A 21,851-nucleotide genomic window follows, 5' to 3' on the forward strand; every position below is an offset into this window, starting at 1 on the left:
GTTGACGTCTCTCGCTTCGTGCTTGACACGTCCTTTGTTAAATGTGCAGCGGGTGTGGTCTACTAGATTCTGCTGACGTGTCAGTGACCGCTTAGAACATGCCCTATCGATAAACAACGGAACAATGTCATATTGCTCGTTAAAGGGGCACTGCAACACTTTTTCAGCATGGTCCGAAAACGCGGCCGATCGCTAGTCCAGGCTCCCGAGAACACGCGAGCCAAACATTACAGATAGGGCTCCGTGTTTTCGGATAAATCCGAAAAAAAATCCGATAAACACTCGCCGGTAAGCTTTTTGACAATACGGATTTATCCGATAAACTCCTATTTTCAAAGGGCATTTTCAATGTTGAAAGGACATTTCAAAGTTGAGAATCATCAGTCGAAAATAGCGCACCTCCATCAGCGGCAGCAACCACGTAAAATATGCTTGCGTCTATTACAGCAAACTTAAATGTTGTAATACGAACAAACGCAGGTGTTTTGTATTCAGTATTATTGCTTGTATGTATATGTGTTTGTGCGTTCAAACCTTCCAGACATCTAAGATACACTTAGTGTGTTCGCATGTTTTCGTGTTCAGATGTCATTTCATCTAAGATTTCGGAGTATTGAGAATAATAACAATAATAGGTCCTTTATTTTTCATAAAGATGATGAGAGAGCCACAATGCAACGCATCTTCATTGAAAATAAAATTAATAATGCAACAGCTTATAACGCAAAATTAAACACCGCATTTCGGAGAATTGGAAATTTACGTGAAATAAACTCCGATAAACGTCGAATTTCCTCCCGAAAGATTAACACCGAAAAACACCCTCCGAATTTCAAGAAAAATGAACTCCGAAAACGCAGAGTCCTAATTATAGCGCAGCACGTGGCCTGGGATTTGCAATAAATTCTCAGTCACCTAAAAAGCGCTTTCTCTTCTCTCGACAAAAACGATTCTTACGGCGTCACTGCCATTGGCTGATTTGAACATGGCGCGCTCGGTAGTTACTGCGGCCGCCGCGCGCGCGCGACCGCTCTGAAAGTTCCTTTTCAGAAAGTACGCCGCGTGTCGAAGTAAAAAGAACAGAAAAGAAGCTGCTTGAAGTCACGAGGCGCGCGTGACGTACCTTCTTTCCTGTGCCACCTTTCCCACCTCCCGGCTTAGAGAAGAGACGACAAATCTTTCGAACTCTGCTCGCTCTGGACGGATTCTATAAAATATTTGCGGTAGTTGTCTTACCCACCGACGATCAGCAGATTAGAGAGGGTCCTATGCCTTTGACGCATCAACTTTCTTTTGATTTAGAAAATGGGGGGATAGCGCGAACGCAGTCCCCCACTACCAAAAATTGCATGCCCCATCTGCCCCAGTTTGGGGTAGTGGCAGGGGTCAGCACGAGCGCAGTGCAATGCCCGCGCCTCTCCCTGGGGACACCGCCTGGCTGATCACGGTAATCCCGGCACCAGGTAAGTATGCCGTATGATGGTCGCGCCGTCGGTCCACACCATTCGCGACCTCGTAGAAGACGCAGCGAAGGCGTCGACGACGTTGAATAATTTCTTTTGTTTCTCAGTTGAATACAAATGGAATTTCTTGTAGTGCATTTAGTACAAAAAATTACGCAGTCTTTTTAAGTTAAACTGCACCTAGCTGTCATGGATGTTAAGCAAGGCTCAAATCTTGAGCGTATATTACGCCAGCGTTTTCGAAGCCAGGGAGAATGTTTTGTACGCCGCTAGGTGCGCCACCGCCGCGGTCATTTGCATCTAATTGGCGTGTCTACCGCTAATCACCAGAAAGAAGACTCACGAATTTTCTGGCACTGTGTTCTGAAAAAGAACAAAAAATAAAGACGCAACGGTGATCGCCAAGAAAGAAAAGTTATGAATACATCAACGTATGCAACAAAACACGCCAAAAAACGAAAAAAAAAAAGTGCGTCGGCCGGGAATCGAACCCGGGCCACCCGCGTGGCAGGCGAGTATTCTACCACTGAACCACCCAACGTTGAACCACCGACGCTTCACGATGAGGTCGTATGTATGGTAGGGATGTTTGTATGCATGTGGTGCTGAAGCACACAACGTTGCACAGGGCGTAAGCGTACGTTCGCGAACTGCACTTACAGATTTGTCTTTTGGCACCGATGCCAGGAACACTGCAGCACGATCAAGGCCACTGCCAATGAACTCAAATTTGCCCAGACATGCACGAGGCGATTCCATTTTATACCTGCGTATTTCTTAATTTTGTCATGACCACTTAGCCCTCTGCGGCCTAACCTCTTGGTGTCCATTGCGTCTCTCCAATTTATTTAGTTATTTTTTTTATCCATGACAGGTGGTAAGGGAAAGAAAGAGGCAGAGAGAAAAAGCGGCTGAGGGCTTGTTTTACGCAAACGGGGCAAGGAGGACACGCCCCGCTACTCACCACTGGTCCACTAAAAATGAATTAAGTCCGCGGTCAAAGGTGGTTTTTGTTTACTCATGTTATGACGCAGACCTGAAACAAGCGATCCCCACGCTTTACTAATGTGCTCGACAGTATCTGACATAAGATAGCCCACAGTGAAACGAAGCATCAGCACTTGTATGCGATATTATCCAATAACCACGATTCATTTCTGAAGTCTCTACTGTCTAGTGCAATGGAGACCATAAAACTAAGTCAACGTAAATAAAATTTTTAGCAAAAAAATGTAATTCATTACACCTTGCAAAAAAAACGTGATATTTAATTAGCATGGACAGACTTACATAACATCGGTCCATGGTGCACATGGCTGCCTGTACATTCATTGAAATTTATATTTTTTTAGCTAACAACTGTACAATCCAGTGAGGACAGTAGCGTAGCCAACAGTCTTTTTCAGGGAGGAAAGGGGGGGGGAGGGGTGTTCAACCATACTTTATGTATGATTGTGCATGCGTTTGGAAGTGGGCGTACATACACACATGCAAAATTGAAAAATTTCGGGGAATTCTGAACCCCTAACCCCCCCCCCCCCCCCCTGGCTACGCCAGTGAGCAAAGGTTTTCAGATCCCTTATCAATACTGGGGGGTCTAAGACCCCCCCACCCAAGACTCCCCTAACTCTAAATGCCACTTATTTATTCAAAAATACTGCAGCCCTATATTTCAGGCACAGGCAGGAGAGGCAACATGCGATATAACTGAACAGCACTGCAGCAGTACAAAACCAGCATTACAAAGCATAGGCATGCGCATTCCCCTCCCCTTCCTGTTGGTGGAGCTCGAAATTTTCATAATGAACAAAAAAAAATGAAAGTTAAGCAATGAAGTGCTTCTCACAGTTGCCTGCATTTGGTCCGTGGCTTTCCGTGAGTAGAGATGGCAAGTGTTCCTGATATCTAATATATGACGAGTCCTTGGCCGCTATTATCCGGACAATGACGGCCGCTATAATGACGGACAAGTCCTCATAAGTAATGGTATGAGGCAGACTTTTCACTCCCCCCCCCCTCTCTAGGTGATTAGGGGGACGAACACACACCCGTAATAATTGTCGTTGTAATTTATCATGTAGCATAATCATGCAGTGTATACTTGTTAATGTCGCGAAAGGGTTTATACTTTGTTGTCCGAAACTAAGAAGTCCTATTATTGTGTAGATTCTAGTTACAATGCATGTTAGGACCGCGCTCCTGGATGCGTCGGTGGCTTCTCTTGGAATTGTGATGAGCCACAAAATGCTAAAAACTAGAGGTTGTTCGTTCGGGCAAGCGTAGGGACAGGCCGGGCCGCAATTAAGAAGCAACAGTGGAATCAATTGATGATGACTCTGCATGAAGAGGACGCACATAATCTATTCATGAATTTTAGGGTCATCATGTGTGCAGTGATAGCACAAACTAAGCCATTCTTTATAGTGAAAATAAAGCTATTTGTTGCAAATTAATGTATTTGTTATTTCACTTCAACTTTTAAAGGAGAACTGAATCAACAGGCATCCTATTTAAGTGGACAACAGGTGTAACCAGTGCATTTGGATATACAAAAACTTCAGAAATAAGCACAGAAATCGATCACGATTTTAAATGTAAATAAATAGCTGAAGACTTCCAGAAGACCATTCACTATCCAATGCATGTGTGTGCGTGATGACGATGCAGTTGAGTCACGGTGACATAATGTTGAAGTGAATATTTTACTTTGATCTGTAGCAAGAAAGATGGATGGCCACTTGCAAAATGCAGCAGTCTTGGTAAAGAATAATAATTATGTTGCGGCGAAGCCACAGTTCTTGCCAGCATTTTCTCATTTGGGCTATTGTGCACCAGTTTTCTTGCCAACTTCAGTCTCGGGCTCTATTAGAACACAATGCATTTTATCTTTACGGATTTGAAATCTTCGGCTAAAGACCTCGACAGGTGCCACCAAAATGCGTAACATCATGTCTAGCTAGTGCACAGTCTTCATGGCAGTTTTGCTGCTAGTCTTCAGTTCTTCTCGCTAATGAACTTCTTTACAATAAGAGTGGCTTTTCTTGGACTGTAGAGGGGTACAAATACATCTATCATTGTATACAAATAAACGCTAACTTAGTTTCACTTGTGACCGTAAACTAAAATTGCATCAGATTTATAGTATTTGAATCTGTAAACTTCAAATGATGTTCTCTATCCAAAAGCACCAGAAAGAGAAAAAGAGAGAAGAAAAGCAAGCAAGGTGACAATAATTCTTAGAGGACAAGATAAATTCCAACTTTCTTTTTTACAGTGCACAGAAAAAAATGAATTCCAATCTTTTCATTTTTGCGCCCATCCCCGAGTCTGTGCAGGTAGAGGAGACATCCTGAATATTTAAAGTACTTTCTGGTAGTAAGGTTAACGAAGCTTGCCAAGCTCAGTCTTTGGCCCTCTTTATAGTTCAAATAGTTCACACATTTTGGGTTGTTTCACCATAGAACAATCTGTCCTTGTAGTTTTTTGTGTGTGAAAGCTCTCGGGCTAGCTACATTCTTGTCAAGAATGCTGCATTCCTGTCGATGTGCGGAAGAAAATAGCCGTTATTCCGTATATTCACCAGACATCCCATAACATAAAGAAGATGGGAAAGCGTGTAGATGTCAATGTCGTGTTTTCGGCTCCACTAAAACTTTCAGTTCTTTGCAAGAAAACCAGGCCGTGTAAAAGTGAAGAAGAGAAATCGTGCAGTATTCGTCACCAGAATCTGTTTGTGCATTGTGAAGAGGGCATTGTATACCACGTGCCGTTGTCTTGCGGACGCGAATACATCGGATAGACCGGCAGGTGCATCAACACGAGGCTAAAAGAGCACAACAAGAATTTAAGAGATGGTAACCAGGGCCATCAAGGCTTACACTGCGGCAACTGTGTCGATAAGTCCATGCGTCGGCGTACTAAGCCGTGCAATGCCGAGTTCTCAAAAAGTGGCATTGGTAATCGCCACAAAGACTAGTGCGTCAGGGAAATTGTTGAGGCGGCTGAAATTGCTCGTGTGGGAGAGGGATGTGTTAGCATGGCATCGCTTACATTGACGAAGGAGGAGCAAATATTTTTAGAAACTTGGTGATTAGATCTTTGCAGCTATCACCCCATGCACCTCTTGCTTATCGTCTTTTGCTATGTTTCTGTCCCACTGTAGTACATATACCCTGGTGCTGCCAGCGAAATAAACAGTTGGAAGTCAGTGCTCTTTGCACTCTGTCTCTGTTGTTGCCCTTTCCTGTTTTTCCACGCTGTGCCACTCGTCCTTATGCAACACTCGTAACATGCATACTATTTGTGACTTGGAACAAGTACTGGGCGCAGTGTTCAAGGAAAGGCACACGATACAGATGACGAAATATCCTTCAGGGACGAGATGTGTAAATAGTTCCTGGCGTGTGGAGTGAAGTGTAGTGTCCATCTTTATCAACGGAAAATTAAGTAGACCAGAGCCGATCCTGTCAACAACAGCAACCAAAAACGTGATCATCATCAACATCAGGGCAGTCTTGCCGCCAGTCTTAGGACACTGTGTCTTTTCTGTCACGCCAAGCTTCCTCACATGATAAGATCATCTCAAGTTTATCCCACTGCTGAACTTACCTTATTTAATGTCCCTTGAATTTACCTCATCACAAGCTTCCTGCAATGACGCTGAATTTAAGAGCCTTGTACGAGCTTATAGTAGCAATTATATGCCTATCAGTAACAAGCCAAGGGAACGCAAGTTAAACCTAGTAAAATGTAAGAATATCTCATCCAGTGAATGACTAAATGAGTTCACCTAGTAAAATATGGGAACATCTCATCCAGCAAATGACCAAACTAACAATTTAAAAAATTTTTGAAGTCACGATGTCAAGGGGACGTACATACCAGTACCGACGTTCTGGGGCGAAATTAAAAAGCGGATATTCGGCTTTCAGCTTCTTTGAAAACAGTCAAAATTTTTAGCACAAAATAATGTAGTACAGTAGACTCCCTATAAACGGAAATCTCTCAAACGAAATTGCTGCTTTATTGGGACAACTGCCTCCAATAATATTGGTTTCATACTTGAATTCTACACCCCTGTTCATCTCTCAGTAAATGGAACTCCTGTTAAACAGAACATATTTTCCTGGTCCTTTTAGGTTTAACTAGAGTCTACTGTAGTTTTATTGTTTACCTGCTATGGTTTCACTCTATATAGCAATAGCCAGACCAATGATTACGATGATGTAACACCTGATCCTAATACAATGGATATGAAGACTGGCTTATGGGGTTTAACGTTCTAAAGCAACTCAGGCTGTGAGAAATGTGTGGAGCTCTGGATAATTGCGACCATCTGGGGTTCTTTAACACCCACTAACATCACGCACAGGGCCTGTAGCATTTTGCCTCCATTGGAATTGACTGCCACAGCTGGGATTTAACCCGCATCGTTAGGGTTAGCAGACGAGTGCAGTAACCACTGGGCCACTGCAGTGGCTGGCTAGCAAAGGTGAGCCCAGAATTCCAGCCTAGGTGCGGACCCTGTACCGCTCTTCTGATCAGGACTTCCGCCACGATCATGCAATAAGAGTTCTCAAATGTACCACGAGGGGACACAGCGACAGCTGAGCAAGCTCGTTACCAATAACCTAAAGACTCAAAAAGAATGAAATAGTAAGGTATATGTTCCTTAAACTTTGGAAGCGAGACACACAGCACATTATGCTATGGGGACCACTAGGCTGAGAAGATAAAGGTAAGCAGATTTTTTTGCGGTCAACTCACGAAATGAAACACTGTATAAAAAGAAGCTGGTTGAATAAACTACGAAATTTACACATGCATATGAAACTTCTCCCTTGATTATAGAAGCATGGATAACATGAATACATAACAGGTGTCCAACACGTAAAGCTTAAAAGAAATAGAAGTTGGTTCCGTGCATTTATTGGCTTGCATTATTTAAAATTTCTAATTTTTTGGCGTCTTTTCTACGTAGCAGTAGATGTCTTTGACTGCTAGATGGATGGGTGTTGCTAACTATTGCAATTTGACTGAGGCATCAGGAATGAAGTGTCTGCGAATGCGACACGTTCTATCAACATTTTCATAAATCACATGTAAGAAATTCTGTAAGTAAAAGTAAGAAACTTGCTAAACATAACCACGAATGGTATCACCTGTGGTTTATGGAGTCATAGAAGTTTCTGATACACTATGTGATGGCAATTGCATATCAGCTATCAAAGAAAGAAACAGGCTCTTGCACTCTTTAATGAAAGCACTCAAGTGGGATATCTATAACAAACAAATGAAATAGGCAGTGCCTCTAGCAAATGGTGAAAATCCACTGCAGCTTAGAAGTTGGTGTCCCAGTAGTGCCAGATGTCGTAGGCTCTCTTGGGTTCCGCATGCGCAAAGAACTCGTCGGCAAAGGGGTCGATGTGCGTGTCGGGACTGATTGTCTTGTACAGACGCTCTCCGTAGTAGGTGCCCACTTCCCACCCAGGCACATCCTTCATCAGCTCCCGCTCTTCTTCACGGTTTTTCTTCAGCTGCTTCAGGTACCTGCAAAACAAAGTTACAAGTTTACTCTCCGTTAACCGGAGTAATAAACAAACAAATATCATTTACGAAGCTTGGTATGCTAAAACAATCATTTGATTATGAGGCACACCATATGAGGGGACCTCATGTTAATTTTGACTACCTGAATAACTCTTACCCGAACACAATGCACTAACCCTCTGTGTGGCAACACTTTTAGCCACTTTCAGGCCGTTCTGGTCCGAAAATATTTTGCCAGTCTTGAGCAGCGTGAAAGAAAAACATTAACTTCACAAGAAAAACTCATTGGATGTTTAGTTTTGCAGCTGCTACTGCGCCTATGTGTTTCAGCGAAATTTGGGAAGTGTGTCGTGCCCAACGTCAGACCGCTGCGGCCGTGTTGCAATGTCAGGCCCCTCTCGACAACTGACCACAAAGGGTTAAAGGGGCCCTGCAACGCTTTTTTGGCATGGTCAGAAAATGCCGCCAATTGGTGGTCAAGGCTCCTGAGAACACGTGAGCCAAACATTGAGCAGCACGCGGCCTGGAATTTTAACATTAATTCTCAAACTCATCTAGAAACCGTTCCATCTTCTCTCGACAAATGAATGCCATAAACACAAATGACGATGCCATAAACCCAAGGACCACGTCCATTGGCTGATTTGAGCATTGTGAGCTGCATAGATACCATGGCCGGCGCGGGATGCCGCCACGTGCCCATGCCTGCGCTCGCGATCACACTGAAAGTAAGCTGCATGTTTGAAGAAAAAAATAAAGGAAAGTGCTCAAGGTGATGACACGCGCTAACGAAGGGACACATCTTTCTGCTTTCTTGTCATCCCTCTCCATGCATCACTTTCTGTGCACTCGCTGGTATGAAAGGAGAGAGAAAGCGCTCGAAGTGTGCGACAAATCCCTGCAGCTCCACTCATGCTTGACAAATTCTAAAAATTTTTGTGGCCGTCAATTCATGAGGCAATAAGCTCTTTTAATGAAGCCATTCGACGATTACTTGCAAAAAGTTCAGGGCCCCTTTAAAGGGCCCCTAAACCCCTTCCAACATTTTCCCAAACATTTCAAGTAAACAAGCGCATCGCGTGCAGAATGCCATCGCGATCAACGATGCCACATGCCGCAGCGCTACAGGTCGCGTGCGCGCCACAATTTCGAAGAAACAATAGCGTCTCCTTTCCGGTGCCCGCCATTCCCGCCACTGACATGTGTGACATCACCAGTGAAACTCGATGACGTTATCACTTTTGATGCTTGCGATTGGCCGAACGACAACCGACGACTTCCGGTTACTCTGCAAACAGCTGTTCGCGCGCACCTTGCTGTTCTTGGTCGTGTTGCCGCTTGCGAATCGACATCTGCGGCCCGTAACGCAACCGCCAAGTCACTAGCGTAATTCACACATCCACGCCTTGCGGTTTGATGAGCTCCGTGAACTCGAGCTCGGCTCCTCATCTCGAGCCAAGGTGGTCTGGCATGGCGTGTCCCCGTACGGGTCCATCACGTTGACGATCCTTTGAAGGCGTGCGCGCAACACAGGGTCCATACCGGCACGATTCGTAGGGGCACGGGCCGGCACGGCAGCAACGGCGGTTAGTCAACGAACAGTGCACCCAGATACCACACAGAGTTGACGGTGAGCTGGAGTGTCGGAGTCGCCGGAGTCGCGGCAACCGGAAGTAGATGCTGTCTCGAACAGCGCGTCAGCGGTGACGTATGCCACGCGAGATGAGGAGGGGTACTCAGCTGACTCAGCGAGGAGGGCAAAGCGGTTTTGGAAGAGGGTAGCGTAGGAAAGAGGGAAAGAAGCGATCGTCGCGTTTCGATCATCAAACGCGTGTAACTCCGCTGCTACGGCACCGTTTCGAAAAATTCTCACGGCTACGAGTTCGTTGTAAACTCGAGCACAACTTCTTCACCTCAACTAAATTTCGACCGCTGGGTGGTTTAGGGGCCCTTTAAAGATAAATGATTTTTGCAATTTTGCGGAATCGAAATGCGGCTATGACATCTGGGATCCAATCTGCAACCTTTCGCCGAGTAATACAATGCCACAGTTGCAGAGCTAAAATCAAAGCGAATTGCAAATTCATACTGTTCAAGAACCAACTTATAATTGACACTAAAGGAAACCTCAACTTCATTTATCCGTTTAGGATGTTTTTAATCCAAATTCCTTACACACCGTTTTTGTGGGTTTTACACATAATTAAAGAGACGCCACATAATAAGACTAAGTAGGCTTGAATTCATGAAGCATGCCTTAAAAAAGTCAAATGTCCGCAAATTTTGTGGCAGGAAGCGTTTATTTGGCAACAAAAAATGAAGGTGAAATTCAGGTTTTTTTAATTTCGCTATAAAAACCAGTGCCTATGTCAATGTAGTGTCACAAATTTCAGTAAAACTGTTGTTTTTGGGCTGTAGTCAGCCAGTCAGTTTAATCATTGGTTATCTCAGAATACTACACTTATGTAGTCCATCTTTAACAATCAAAATTTAAATAAGTCCCACAAATAGCTGTCAAAATCCAGGATATAATGGTGAGCTTGTGCAGGAACATTAAAGGGGTCATGAAGCACCCCTTGGGCTTGTTGAAAAAACACATCCTATGGAAAGCTGACACGGCTATCAACTGCTCAGCCAAATATTGCTGTCGCGCGCGCCGCGTAAGGCTGCAAGTGGAGCGCGAAGTTACTATTTTCTCAGGTGCCCTCTTTTCAAACAGAGGCCGGTTCTCACTCTCGTCGGTGGGCAGAGCGCCTGCCGGTTGACGTTGCGTATCTGCTTCGCCGTGTCACAAAAGACATAGCATCCTCATTGGCTGATAGCCGACAAAAATCGACAACGGCGTTCACATCAGATGCGCTTCTTGCCACGGGGTGCCGCCACTTGTCGGCGCCGCACTCCTCAGTCTGCTAACTTTACACGGTAGCCACACTCGCGCACGCAAATCACAGCGGGAGAGCGATCGCATTTCACGACGCGTGCTGACGTAACTTATTTCCCCTGTGCCATCCCTCCCTGTGTAGCTTCCAGTGCGCTCGTTAGGACGAGAAAAGAGCGAAAGCGCTGAGAGCATGCGCCAAACCCCGGTAAATCCGCTCATTCTTGGCGGACTCCCGAAATTTTTGCGGCAATCGATTCGGGAGGCAGTAAACTCTGATACTAAGGTCATTAGATCATTACTTGGAAAAGTGGTTCATGACCCCTTTAAGCTGGTATTGCCAATCGTCTTTCATTCCTAGCGGTTCAGCCTTTCAAAGCTTCTCATCATGCTTGAAGTGAGCTTTTGGTACTGCAGAATAACAAAAAGCCAAGCTGAAGTTATTTTTCTCTTAAGAGCCCCTTTGAATGTCAGTTTATCTAAATATGCCTACTGAGGAATGCTCATGTGCACTCCCAATGCTCCTGATGACATTAACGAGCACCAATTAGGAACAACACACTGGTGATTGCTAGAATACATGCTATTAGCTGCGCTGTATTCATTACAGTACAGGCTATTCGGAGTTCTTCAATCATTCAAGCTGCGAAACCCCCTACAGGCTCCATATATTAAAATACGGATATGCTATTGACCAAAATCGTGGAGGTCTGCCGATTGTAGCACCACCTGTACATAAGAAAACAAGCTAATAAGTAGCTTTTTTTTTGTGCATTGCATTGCACTGCACAAGCCTGTAAGCAATCACGCAGTGATGAAGCGAGCAGTATGTTTACAATTGCAGCTCACATTTAGAGGATGATGCTGCAGCCATAGAACTCTATGACCTTCCTTGAAAGTACTCCTCTCAATTCTTGCCGTGGAAACTCATGCAATGACACCAACGACTACAGCGATTGTGGTGATGCATCTTCTATCACCGCTCCGAGGTGGCACATCAGTTTGCTACCCTCCGCAAATTTATCCATGGGCACGTCCTGCTATAGTAACTAGGGACTGCTTGGTATGTTTTATACTGCGAGACAGACACATCGATTGTAGAGGGCAGGCGCCGGCGACAAACCTGATAGGTGATGCTGTGTGAGGTGCAGACATGCTGCTCACATAACATTTGCTGCTTACCCAGAGGGCACTGCATACCTGCCAACCTAGTGAAATTGACATTCAAGAGATTTGCAAACCAGGGGAGGAGAAAGGGGAAAGACGCAATGGAAGAAAACTGGTGTACGTATTTACTGCTTATCAGGGCCACAGCGACGACATAAACAAATGATTGCCAGTAAAGTTTGCAGACGTCGGCGATCATACTGGCACCTGTAATTACACGGCACGCGGTGTACGCGTGCGTAATTAAGGGACAAAGTCGGCTGTGTCCCGTGACAGCGAGTAGACCCTTGCCAATCTTAATGCGCTTTTCCGCATGACAAAAGTGCACTATGGCGACAGTGACTTGAGCATTCTGCACGTGATCAAAAAAAAAATTTTAGAACCAATGTCCCTAGTTATTATTCTTTTTTTTTTAATGGTGGCGCTAGCCCTGTTTGTCGGGAGATTTATGGCCATGACCGTACAATCGGGAGGATTGTTCAAAATTTGGGAACCTCCAAGGAAAATCGGGAGAGTTGGCAGGTATGGCACGGTATGGGGTGCAGGCCACGGTGCTTGAAGATAGCAGCACTTTGTGCAGCCCATGCAGTGCCCCTGCTAGATCAAACTGCTTGCCAGTGCCCGCGCGGTAACATTGACGTGCCTGCTTTGCTGGTTCTTGCTTTCATTTCTGCATTAAAACTGGACCAACCCACATTATGTGGCAGCAGAGCAGTGCCTTACAAGTGGCAAATGACACCTCAAAAGAGGGAGCCTGTGGTGTCAGTAAGCGAAAGCAGATGGCATAAAATCATGCTCTCCATTTATTGCTAAACGAAGCTGTGCGAGTGTGACTCAACTTTATGCACATTACATGTTCACTACAGCTGCGACCAATGCTTTTCACTGCACGTCAAAGCAGGACAGGCACGGCGTCTGGTGGGCATCCAATATTTTACTGGAAATAAAATGCTAGCAACATTTCTGTATTGGAGAATGGGATCCAATAACGAACCAGCCCACCTGATGAAGTATGCATGTCGACCCATGCCCAGCCTGGATCCAAACAAAGATCGCATGGGCTGCTCAAGCCTAAGATAAGCACAGGCGGAGGGCCATGCACATTTCAACCTAAAGTACCTTTAAGCTTTCCCTGCCTCCTTTCACGACTCTGGCTTATAATTTCCTGCTGCTTCGTTGGTGCTAAAAGTTGCACAATACCCAAGAAATTTTTAGTTTTCACAACTTTTGAATTGAAGGCTCTCATTTGCAATCTCAATTACTCTGTACCAGGATGCCATCTTTTCTGCCTTGCTACAGTTACCACTAATAACCTTCACGTTCTGCAGCATATTGTCTCCCATGAAAATGTTACTATCTTCAACCCTCCTTAAACTCATGCAAACATTTAGTTAATGCTCCTAATGTCTTTAGGTGATTCCGGTATCCTTAATGTGCGCTTATCTTAGAGCTGTGTTTCATGTACCTGCAGAGTAATACAGCAAAACCTAGCTGTCTCAGAGCAAAAAGGACGCACAGTCTGCCTACGCAAGGCACACTTCCCTGTATTCTACTACACTATAAATTTGCCTTCAACATTTTTCTTCACACAGCCATAACAGCTGATCTTGTGTTTGTTCAACCTCCCGTTGTCTCACCATGTACATAGCTCTTCCAGACTCTGGTGCCTTTGTTGGGTTGTGTCATGCGCTTCTGGTGTCTGTGGCCCCGACGACTACCCTTAGTGCGTATGGTATGTTCCTTTGCGTGCTCCCAGCCTCTGCTTGCTATGCTTCGCTGAGCGCAGAATAAAAAATTTCTATTGTCAATCATTGCTTGTGTCGACCTCTCGCTTTTCTGTATACTTTGCATTGCTTATGCTACGAAGCTTCACCAACTGACCAGTGTCAACATTTTACTTCTCTTTGTATGTCTCACTTATGGCACCAAACAAAGGTCAGAAGATGTCAACACACCATAAATTAAAGTGGTCAACAACATTAGGGTATTTTGTTTACATCACTGGCCCTTCCTAAATAATTTACATTGGAAAGGCTAGTATAGGCATATCTGACCTTAGGGGCATTGGTCATGGTGGTGCTAAGAGACAGCAAACACATTGAAGATACACTATCTTCTGCTGACAACAACATTTATAGGCCTACTTTCACAATAATTTCAAGTGATCAAAGGAAGCTCACAGCAATTACTGTTACCCAAGCCTAGCATGCACAGATTCTTCAGCATTGCAATTAGAAACAGCATACTGTTACAACTACCATAGTTGCCACTGTGATGATGATATCTCGTGTTTAATGATGCAAGGGCCAGTTCTGGCCAAAGAGCACAGAGACATGACATTTAGTGTAAATGCACTGTCACGATGAAGGAGAATGAGTAGTTGTAAGTCTGCTGCATAAAGGCTTAAAAAAAAAAAAACATGTACAGTAAAGGTGCGTAAAATGGCTATAAATAATAAAATCACGAAAATGGCAAGAGGATAAAAAATGACATGATGATGTCAATGACGTTGTGACACTGTCATTGAAGCAATGCATTAGTTTCCACTGACGTTGCACGATGACTAAAGATCAAATTTTTGTATAGGCTGGTGTTGACAACAACAACATGCTGTTGCTGACTGACTAGTGAAGCTGAGAAAAATGGTGTGAACAATCAACACTTACAATCTGTCTCTCTCAGCAAGCAGAAGAGGCTGTAGCGCATTATGCCCATCGGCATGTTCTATTTCAATCAACCTGGAATAAAAGACATTGTCGTACAACTCAATTACACATGATGTGTGCTTCGCTATCACTAAACATGAAAAATGCTTAGTTTACAAATATATATCCAAAAGAGTTGCACGAAATATAATGTCACTGCTCAATCACATGCACCTGCTGTATCAAAAGCCAATAATGGCACATTCAAAATCTTTGGAATAGTAGTTCAATACACTATAATGTTCACAATGGGGCTTTACATGCAAAACGTTAGATGCCAAGTATTGGATAGGACAAGGAAGCGAATCGACTGTAGTATTTCAGCACCTGATGTTATTTTTCTCCATATACATGCAATATGATGACATATTTATGAATCGCTTATGAATAAGTTATATTGAATGTTCTGTTTTGTGAACCATAGGTCTCAGATGGATAATCCTTGAAGTTGTGAAGGAACAGCTACTTGGCGTAGCTGTTATGCGTCTGCATGAATGTTACATGATGTGTGTGTGTGTCTGCTAGCAAAGAAATAAATAAAAAAGGCAAAAGAGAATAGCACAGCCTATATTCAGACAATTACTGCAGGACACTGCCACTGTATGCACTGGGCAGGCAGAAACGGAACAAGAAGTAAACATACCGTTTCCACTATGACAAGGAACTTCGACAAAACCATTTTCAGCATCAGCAACTACGACAAGCATGCATTTTTTGGGTTTGATAAATATACTGCATCCTCTATTAATGCTGCACTCTAGATGCATATTTACAACTATGTGTGTCCATTTCAAGTGACACTAACCAGTGAAGGCTATAGCACCGCTTGTTTATGCTCGGTAAGAGCGACTGTTCTAAAAATAGAAGGGCATTGCAGGGCAACATTAAATCTGTTTATACTAGTGTTTGTCCAAATATCCATTTCCATTAAAAAGCCGGCAAACAACCTCACGGTCCAAAATTTGTGATGGCAAAAATAACTGCGCACATATACGATGTGAACATGCTGCCCCAAGGATTTGACGAATATAAGTGCTGTAATAAAGAAGTTACAAGGTATAGAACAACCCACTTTAGCTGGTTTCGGTTTCTCGCTCAGCCTTCCCACCCTCCTCAGCAGCGAAGAGGGGTAGGCGTAGCCCTTTGTCGTGACTACGCCAGCTTCGGCAACGCAACACGACGTCAACAATTACGTCATTGGCACGCAGTCAACGACTGAGCAAAGCTTCCTCTGTGTGTCGCTCATGTCAGAGCAGTGTGGTGAGGAAGCACGGTGTGATGAGTGCGAGTCAATGGCGAGGTAAACAAATACATGGTGCCTGCGCCCTTCCCCTAACGGTAAAGTCGAGATGCCTTTACTGTTCGGAGGCTTTCGTTCTGGTGATGGCGTTTGTCTTGGTAGTCTTGCCTCTACCAAAGCGGCATTTTCCTGTACTCTCTTTGTACAGGAAAATGGAAATGCGGATGCGTGGCCAAAACTGCATCGCCGCAAGTCCAAGGCACCGTTTCGCAGCGCAAGGGACTAATCGACGAATTCAGTGCTGCATAATGTTGCCCATGGGCAAGACTGCGTCACTGTGCGGGCGAAAAAGACTGGTCAGGCGCAGGAGAGGGAACCGGGAATTGTTTTTCGAAATGAAGCGTCTGCGTGGTGTGCAACACTGTGATATTTGCAAAATGTGACTGCCATGGCCTTCTGCACGAATTAGCAAGCTTGTTTGGGAAATGTAAAAAAAAAAAGGTCGGACCCTGTTTAGTGGTCTTAAGGGGAGACATGGCATTTTATTTTTTTATTTTTTTATTTACTGATCGATGTTGATGAAACTTGGGTTCATGTACATTTGAGTGCTGATTTTCAAATATGCAGTTATTTTTCTAATATAATGTGTAGTTTTTAAAATACAAGACATTTCATATGCCTCCTGGGGAGCAAATGTTTTTTCTAAACTGAGAGAGTTACAAAGTAAACCAGCATAACACAATAATTTGGAATCAGAATTGTGTGCAGTACAACCAATATGGATGTTTTAAACCTATTTGAACAAATGTTACGGTAAGTCAACCATTCACTCCCAGCTTGCGATTGACTCAATCGCAAATGTTCAACATACCATAACTTTTGCTCAAATGAGTTTAGAACATCGATTTTTGCTGTACTGCACACAGTTATAATTCCAGATTATTGTGATATGCTGATTTACTTTGTAACTCTCTCACTTCATGTATTCACTTGAAAGTTAGACAATTTACAGAGGTAAGGCTTCAAGCTTTGCTAGTATAAGATTAGGACACTTACTTCTTCCTAACAAAACAGTTCTTCAACATGTACCATGAGAAGCCAGTAAAAACTGCGTAGAGCCCAAACAGCCTGTAACCTGAAAGAAAAAAGATAAAAAGAAATGTGGTACTGTCTTAACACAAGTACATCTCAAAATAAATGAAACTGTATTGAGAGCTCATAAGGGTTGCTGACGTCACGTCAGATGCAGACACAAGTTATCAAACAACGAATGCGACACGATGATTCATCAATCATGTGCAGTGCTGGCAAATATCTGACAAGGTCCAGTGGTCATCGCTTTACAAGGAGGAGATGGAACTGCTCAAGCGAGAGAAGACTGCGGACTGCCATGGGAAGTCTGCAACCATGCAGTGTGTGCTCCACTGGGCCCTTGATTTGTCTACCTGGATGTGTGAACAGCTTTTCAGTATATTATAATGTTCTGTAGTTTGCTTTAAGTTCGATAAATCAATCTTTATGTTGGGTGTTACATTTTCCTGCTTGTGAGAAGCTGCTCGCAGACTCGTATAGGAAGTGACCAGCTTCAAGATTAAAAAGTATGTTTTAGTGCCTATTTTTTACAACTTTCTTTCATTTCTTTAGGAAAGAAAAAAAGTACAATAACACCTCTGATGAATGCGTATTCTAAAAGTTTTGAAAATGAACTGGAACAAAATTTTCCAACACGTAAATTGGTTACAAACGAGCTGCCTATGCTATGCAAGCAATCTCAGCAAAACTGCAGGGATGGTAAATGCCTACACTGGCAGCTTTTACATACCGCCTAAGCATACGAAGCATGTACCTAGTGATTGAAGGATATGACGTAGGTTTAAGTATAGTGCCTCTGAGATCTTTCAGTGGACTATTATCAGCATGAAGGTTTGGGTTGGTTGGTACTCCATTGCACAAGATACTGACAGCATGAGAAATTAACAAAGGAGAAGCGGCAGTGCTTGCCTCTGTCCCCTCCTTTGTCCTTCGTTAATTTTTCACGCTGTCACTATCTTGTCCAATGGACTATTATCAGCTGATGGTGGCACATAATCTCAGAGACCGTGCTGCAGAGCTTGGGTTGTATGTCCCTTCCAGACAGCAGCAACGGAGAATTTTTTTCAGTAGCGGTATTAAAGAACCTCCACTGCTGCAAGTTTTTGTAATGCATCCACTTAAATTTCTCACACAACCTTTTACATGCAGGTTGCTCTATATCTGCACTGTCTAAAATAAGGCCATTTACATGGCCCAGACTTCGCTGCAGTTGGCTGTTAAGGCACCAAGTGACACTTTGCATAACATGCCTCATCCATGGGTGGTGGCAGAGTGGTCAGAACATGGGTGAGAAACATCTATTTCACCCCCCCTAACCCACACCAGCACAGATGAGAAAGCCCTTGCACAAACGCACGAGCACCTCAAAGGTCTTGTTGACACTTGTCAATGAATGTGCAGATTCGTTGGGCTTACTGCTTGGATTATGCCAGCAGCGAGCCAAGACTATTGCTTTGCGATATCTGAGTGCTAGAACATTTGTGACCAACTTGGCCAGGCAGGGAAGCTGCAGTTAACTAGGAAATGTATTGAGTGACCTGTACACGGTTTGTTGTGTTCCTGATTTATGCCTGAACAAGAACACTTAATGAGGTGAATTCAGCCTTTAAGGCACATCACCACTGCAGAAGCATACCGCAAGCCTGCAGCAGCATGTTCTCGAAAGGAGGTGACAACAAGTTTGGAACGTGGTGAACAGCGTCACTTCGGTGATACTGATGTGAGCGAGAAAGAGCAATAGGAAGTTTTAGAATAGGGTACGCAGAGATAGCATTCGGTGGGTACAATATGCTATTTCTGTAACTTAACGTGGATATCCATGAGGATAGCACCTATTAAGCCGCACCACACGTCACCGCAGACAGGATGCATTAACACCTCACATCACGAGAGAGAACACATTTAAGGATTCTTTTTTCCCTTGTATTATAACCGAATGGAATTGTATAATCGCATCGACACCATAATCTTCATTATTATTGTTTTGTAGTGTTCTGCCAAACATTTTCACCCTATTTCTGTAATATTGCTTTTCCCCCCCCAAATCTCTTTCTTTTACTTTGTCCAAACGTGTTCACTGTACGTACCATTTTTTTTTGCCCTCCCTGCTTGGACTACATGTCTGCGGTATTCGATAAATAAATAAATAAATAAATAAATAAATAAATAAATAAATAAATAAATAAATAAATAAAATGTGATGCATGCACAGTGGCGACAAATGTTAGCGTAAAGCTCTGTGTACCGTATTTTAAAACTGCCTAATGTTGCAGCGATTGACTAGACCAGTGAGGTGCAGCTGAAAAAGAAAGTGTTGAAGACTTCACGTCATGTCCATTACACCTCTCCTCTTCATTCATACATCGCACAGAGTTTGATTATACATGTGCCAGTATGTTGTCTTCACGTGTTGCGAATTTTGGCAAACCCAAGTAGTTGCGGACGAGATTCCGTGCCACCTCACATGGCTGCAAGTCCCGAATGAAGTATGGTGATTTTTGAGGTTGCAAAATTGTTCCTTTAGCGCTAGTTCAAAAAGGAAAGCGCAAAGCTGCGGTTGGAGGGGTGGTTGAACAAGGCTACTAAATATCGCACCACACAAGCTGCCTGGATTCATTGCGAGTTTTGCAGCACTTTAAACGAGCAGTGTGGTACGATCTGCGCCCATCGCAGAATATACGTTGTATTTATGCATGTCCTGTAAACACATTACGCGACTTGGCGGTGCTAAACTAGGAAAAATAACCACCCAGTTCGCGAACGAGTCATCACAGAACTTATTATGCCTCGATGATATATATTACAGTACTATATAGTGAAAACATTTTGTTCTAGCGCTAGGAACTCGAACCATATATAGCGCGAAAGTAAAATTCACACTGGCGAGCGTTTTGAGTGATATATATTGCATCTCCGGCGTCGTGGAGTATCGAAGTCTCCTTCAAACGTCCTGTGCAGCACTGAGGTTCAGACGCTAAAGACTGCATATATCGTTACGTATGATGAATGGTTTTTGCTACTTATGAAACTTACCGGACATCAACACTCTGGCAGGCACACGCTTAAAATTGAAGGGGGCATAGCCCCCTTCAGGAGGCAAATCCTGCTTGTACCCCGACGTCGCCATTCCGCACGGGCCCCGCGGCGCGGTTGCTGGCTTGGAGTGGCTTCAGATGAACTTTAGAGCAGCCGTTCATGGCTGACGTGGCCTTTGAGATCACCGTTTTCATTGTCCTCACTTCGTGTACACTCCGAGAAAACCGTCGATACAAAATGCAATCTTTTAAAGCAGGCTCCGAAATGTGTTGACACGTTTGTGCTATCTTGCAATTTCAGTGCTTGTCTTAAAACTTTGAGTGTTTTAAATATGGTTGCAATGAGGATCCTTTTGCGCAAACATGTGCCCCTCGTGATTTTCAACAGCTGTATCGGCACAAAAAAACAAATCTCAGAGGCTATGCTTTTGATGGCAGCATTCGTTGGAGATGACTGCAGGAGCCAAAAACCCAAAGACCTCGAGATGAGACAGCTTGGACACACCTGTATGAAGCAGCCGTTTTTCCGAGTGAATGAAACTACTGCATTCTGGTCGGCGTCCTCATCTCACGTCTTTTCCATCGATCCAGCGACGGTCTTTTTCACTGTTGCCACGGCTCGTGTATGGAATATGGTGGCGTCTAAAACATAATAACCATGACGTAGATTTTGTCACTTATAGGGGCACAGAAGCACAGCCTTTACCATTTATAGCTGAAACTCAGGAAAAGCTGTCGCTTGAAGCCACTGGTCTCGACTAAAAGCACTACAACGCCATTTTTTAAACTTTTACTTTCGGTTTCGGTTTTACTAGCGTCATACAATAACCTACCATTTCCTATTCTTATTTTTCATATTCATATACTCGCTGTCAGTTAAGCGGTACAGACAGTTGCCTTCATTCTGGGGATTTAGTATCTATGCTTTTGAGGCTTGGAGCTCAGTCGATAATGATAAATGATGCTTTTCTCTCTCTCTCTCTCTCTCTCTCTCGTGCATTCGTGTGCGATCCGATTGCGCGGTGATGCGGGCGGCAACATCAGACTGAAATGGCCGCCTAAGCATTCCAAAAGCATGGCCTTTGAGATTGTGATGCTTCGTGCAATAAAAAAAATTATACACTGCTTATATTAGCCGGCAGCATAGGTTTTGCAGTATGAAACTCTATGGCCGGCAAAACACCACGACCTCGGAAGAGGATGGACGCAAAAATGCTTGAGGCCCGCGTACTTAGATTTAGGTGCACCTTAAAGAACCACGGAAGATACACGGATGTTGTAGAATTAACGCACTCGCCATGATCTGTATGCTCGCATATCGCACTTCCATCACGTGATCCTCAGTTTTCGGTGCTACAGGGAACATTCTACTATGGAGCTATCCCTTCTGATGTACACCGAGTGTCCACAAGCGTGGCCTCTGCGATCGTCTGCGGGCAGTCTCAGAGGCCACGCGCCTGCGATGGTGACGCGCTGCTGCGTAATATTTATCAAAAAACTGCTGCGCAAATTAAACCTCATGCTTTAATCATATAGAGTCGAACCACAATTGGGCCTTCAGCCTTTAAGGGTGTTGTCACTAAACCGTCAAAATTTCTGCCGCATGATAAAGCTGCGCGAGTTTTCGGCTGTGAGACGTAGAAATGTATACTTACGTGCGGACGCGGCGATGAATCTCGCCTGAATATAGGTCAGGGGCGTAGCCACGTTAGGGCACACCGG

The 21,851-nt window shown here is 44.0% G+C and overlaps 1 protein-coding gene and 2 non-coding genes across 3 annotated transcripts; all 3 read right to left on the reverse strand.

The window, feature by feature from the left end:
* Positions 1-1,307: 1,307 nt before the first annotated feature.
* LOC119392074 (U1 spliceosomal RNA) lies at positions 1,308-1,471 on the reverse strand. The gene has a single exon (XR_005183666.1). It is a non-coding gene; the product is annotated as a U1 spliceosomal RNA (small nuclear RNA).
* Positions 1,472-1,933: 462 nt separating this feature from the next.
* On the reverse strand, positions 1,934-2,005 carry Trnag-gcc (transfer RNA glycine (anticodon GCC)). Its single transcript has one exon. It is a non-coding gene; the product is annotated as a tRNA-Gly (tRNA).
* Positions 2,006-7,700: 5,695 nt separating this feature from the next.
* Positions 7,701-20,273, reverse strand: LOC119389937 (NADH dehydrogenase [ubiquinone] 1 alpha subcomplex subunit 13). The gene is made up of 4 exons (XM_037657387.2): positions 20,128-20,273; positions 17,059-17,137; positions 14,724-14,795; positions 7,701-8,012 (listed from the first exon to the last, which is right to left on the reverse strand). The coding sequence occupies exons 1-4, from the start codon at positions 20,219-20,221 to the stop codon at positions 7,802-7,804; spliced, it is 456 nt and encodes a 151-aa protein (XP_037513315.1). The 5' UTR covers positions 20,222-20,273; the 3' UTR covers positions 7,701-7,801.
* Between the last annotated feature and the right edge of the window lie 1,578 nt (positions 20,274-21,851).

This window comes from Rhipicephalus sanguineus, chromosome 4 (genome assembly GCF_013339695.2).
Source record: "Rhipicephalus sanguineus isolate Rsan-2018 chromosome 4, BIME_Rsan_1.4, whole genome shotgun sequence".
Taxonomy (NCBI): Eukaryota; Metazoa; Arthropoda; class Arachnida; order Ixodida; family Ixodidae; genus Rhipicephalus; species Rhipicephalus sanguineus.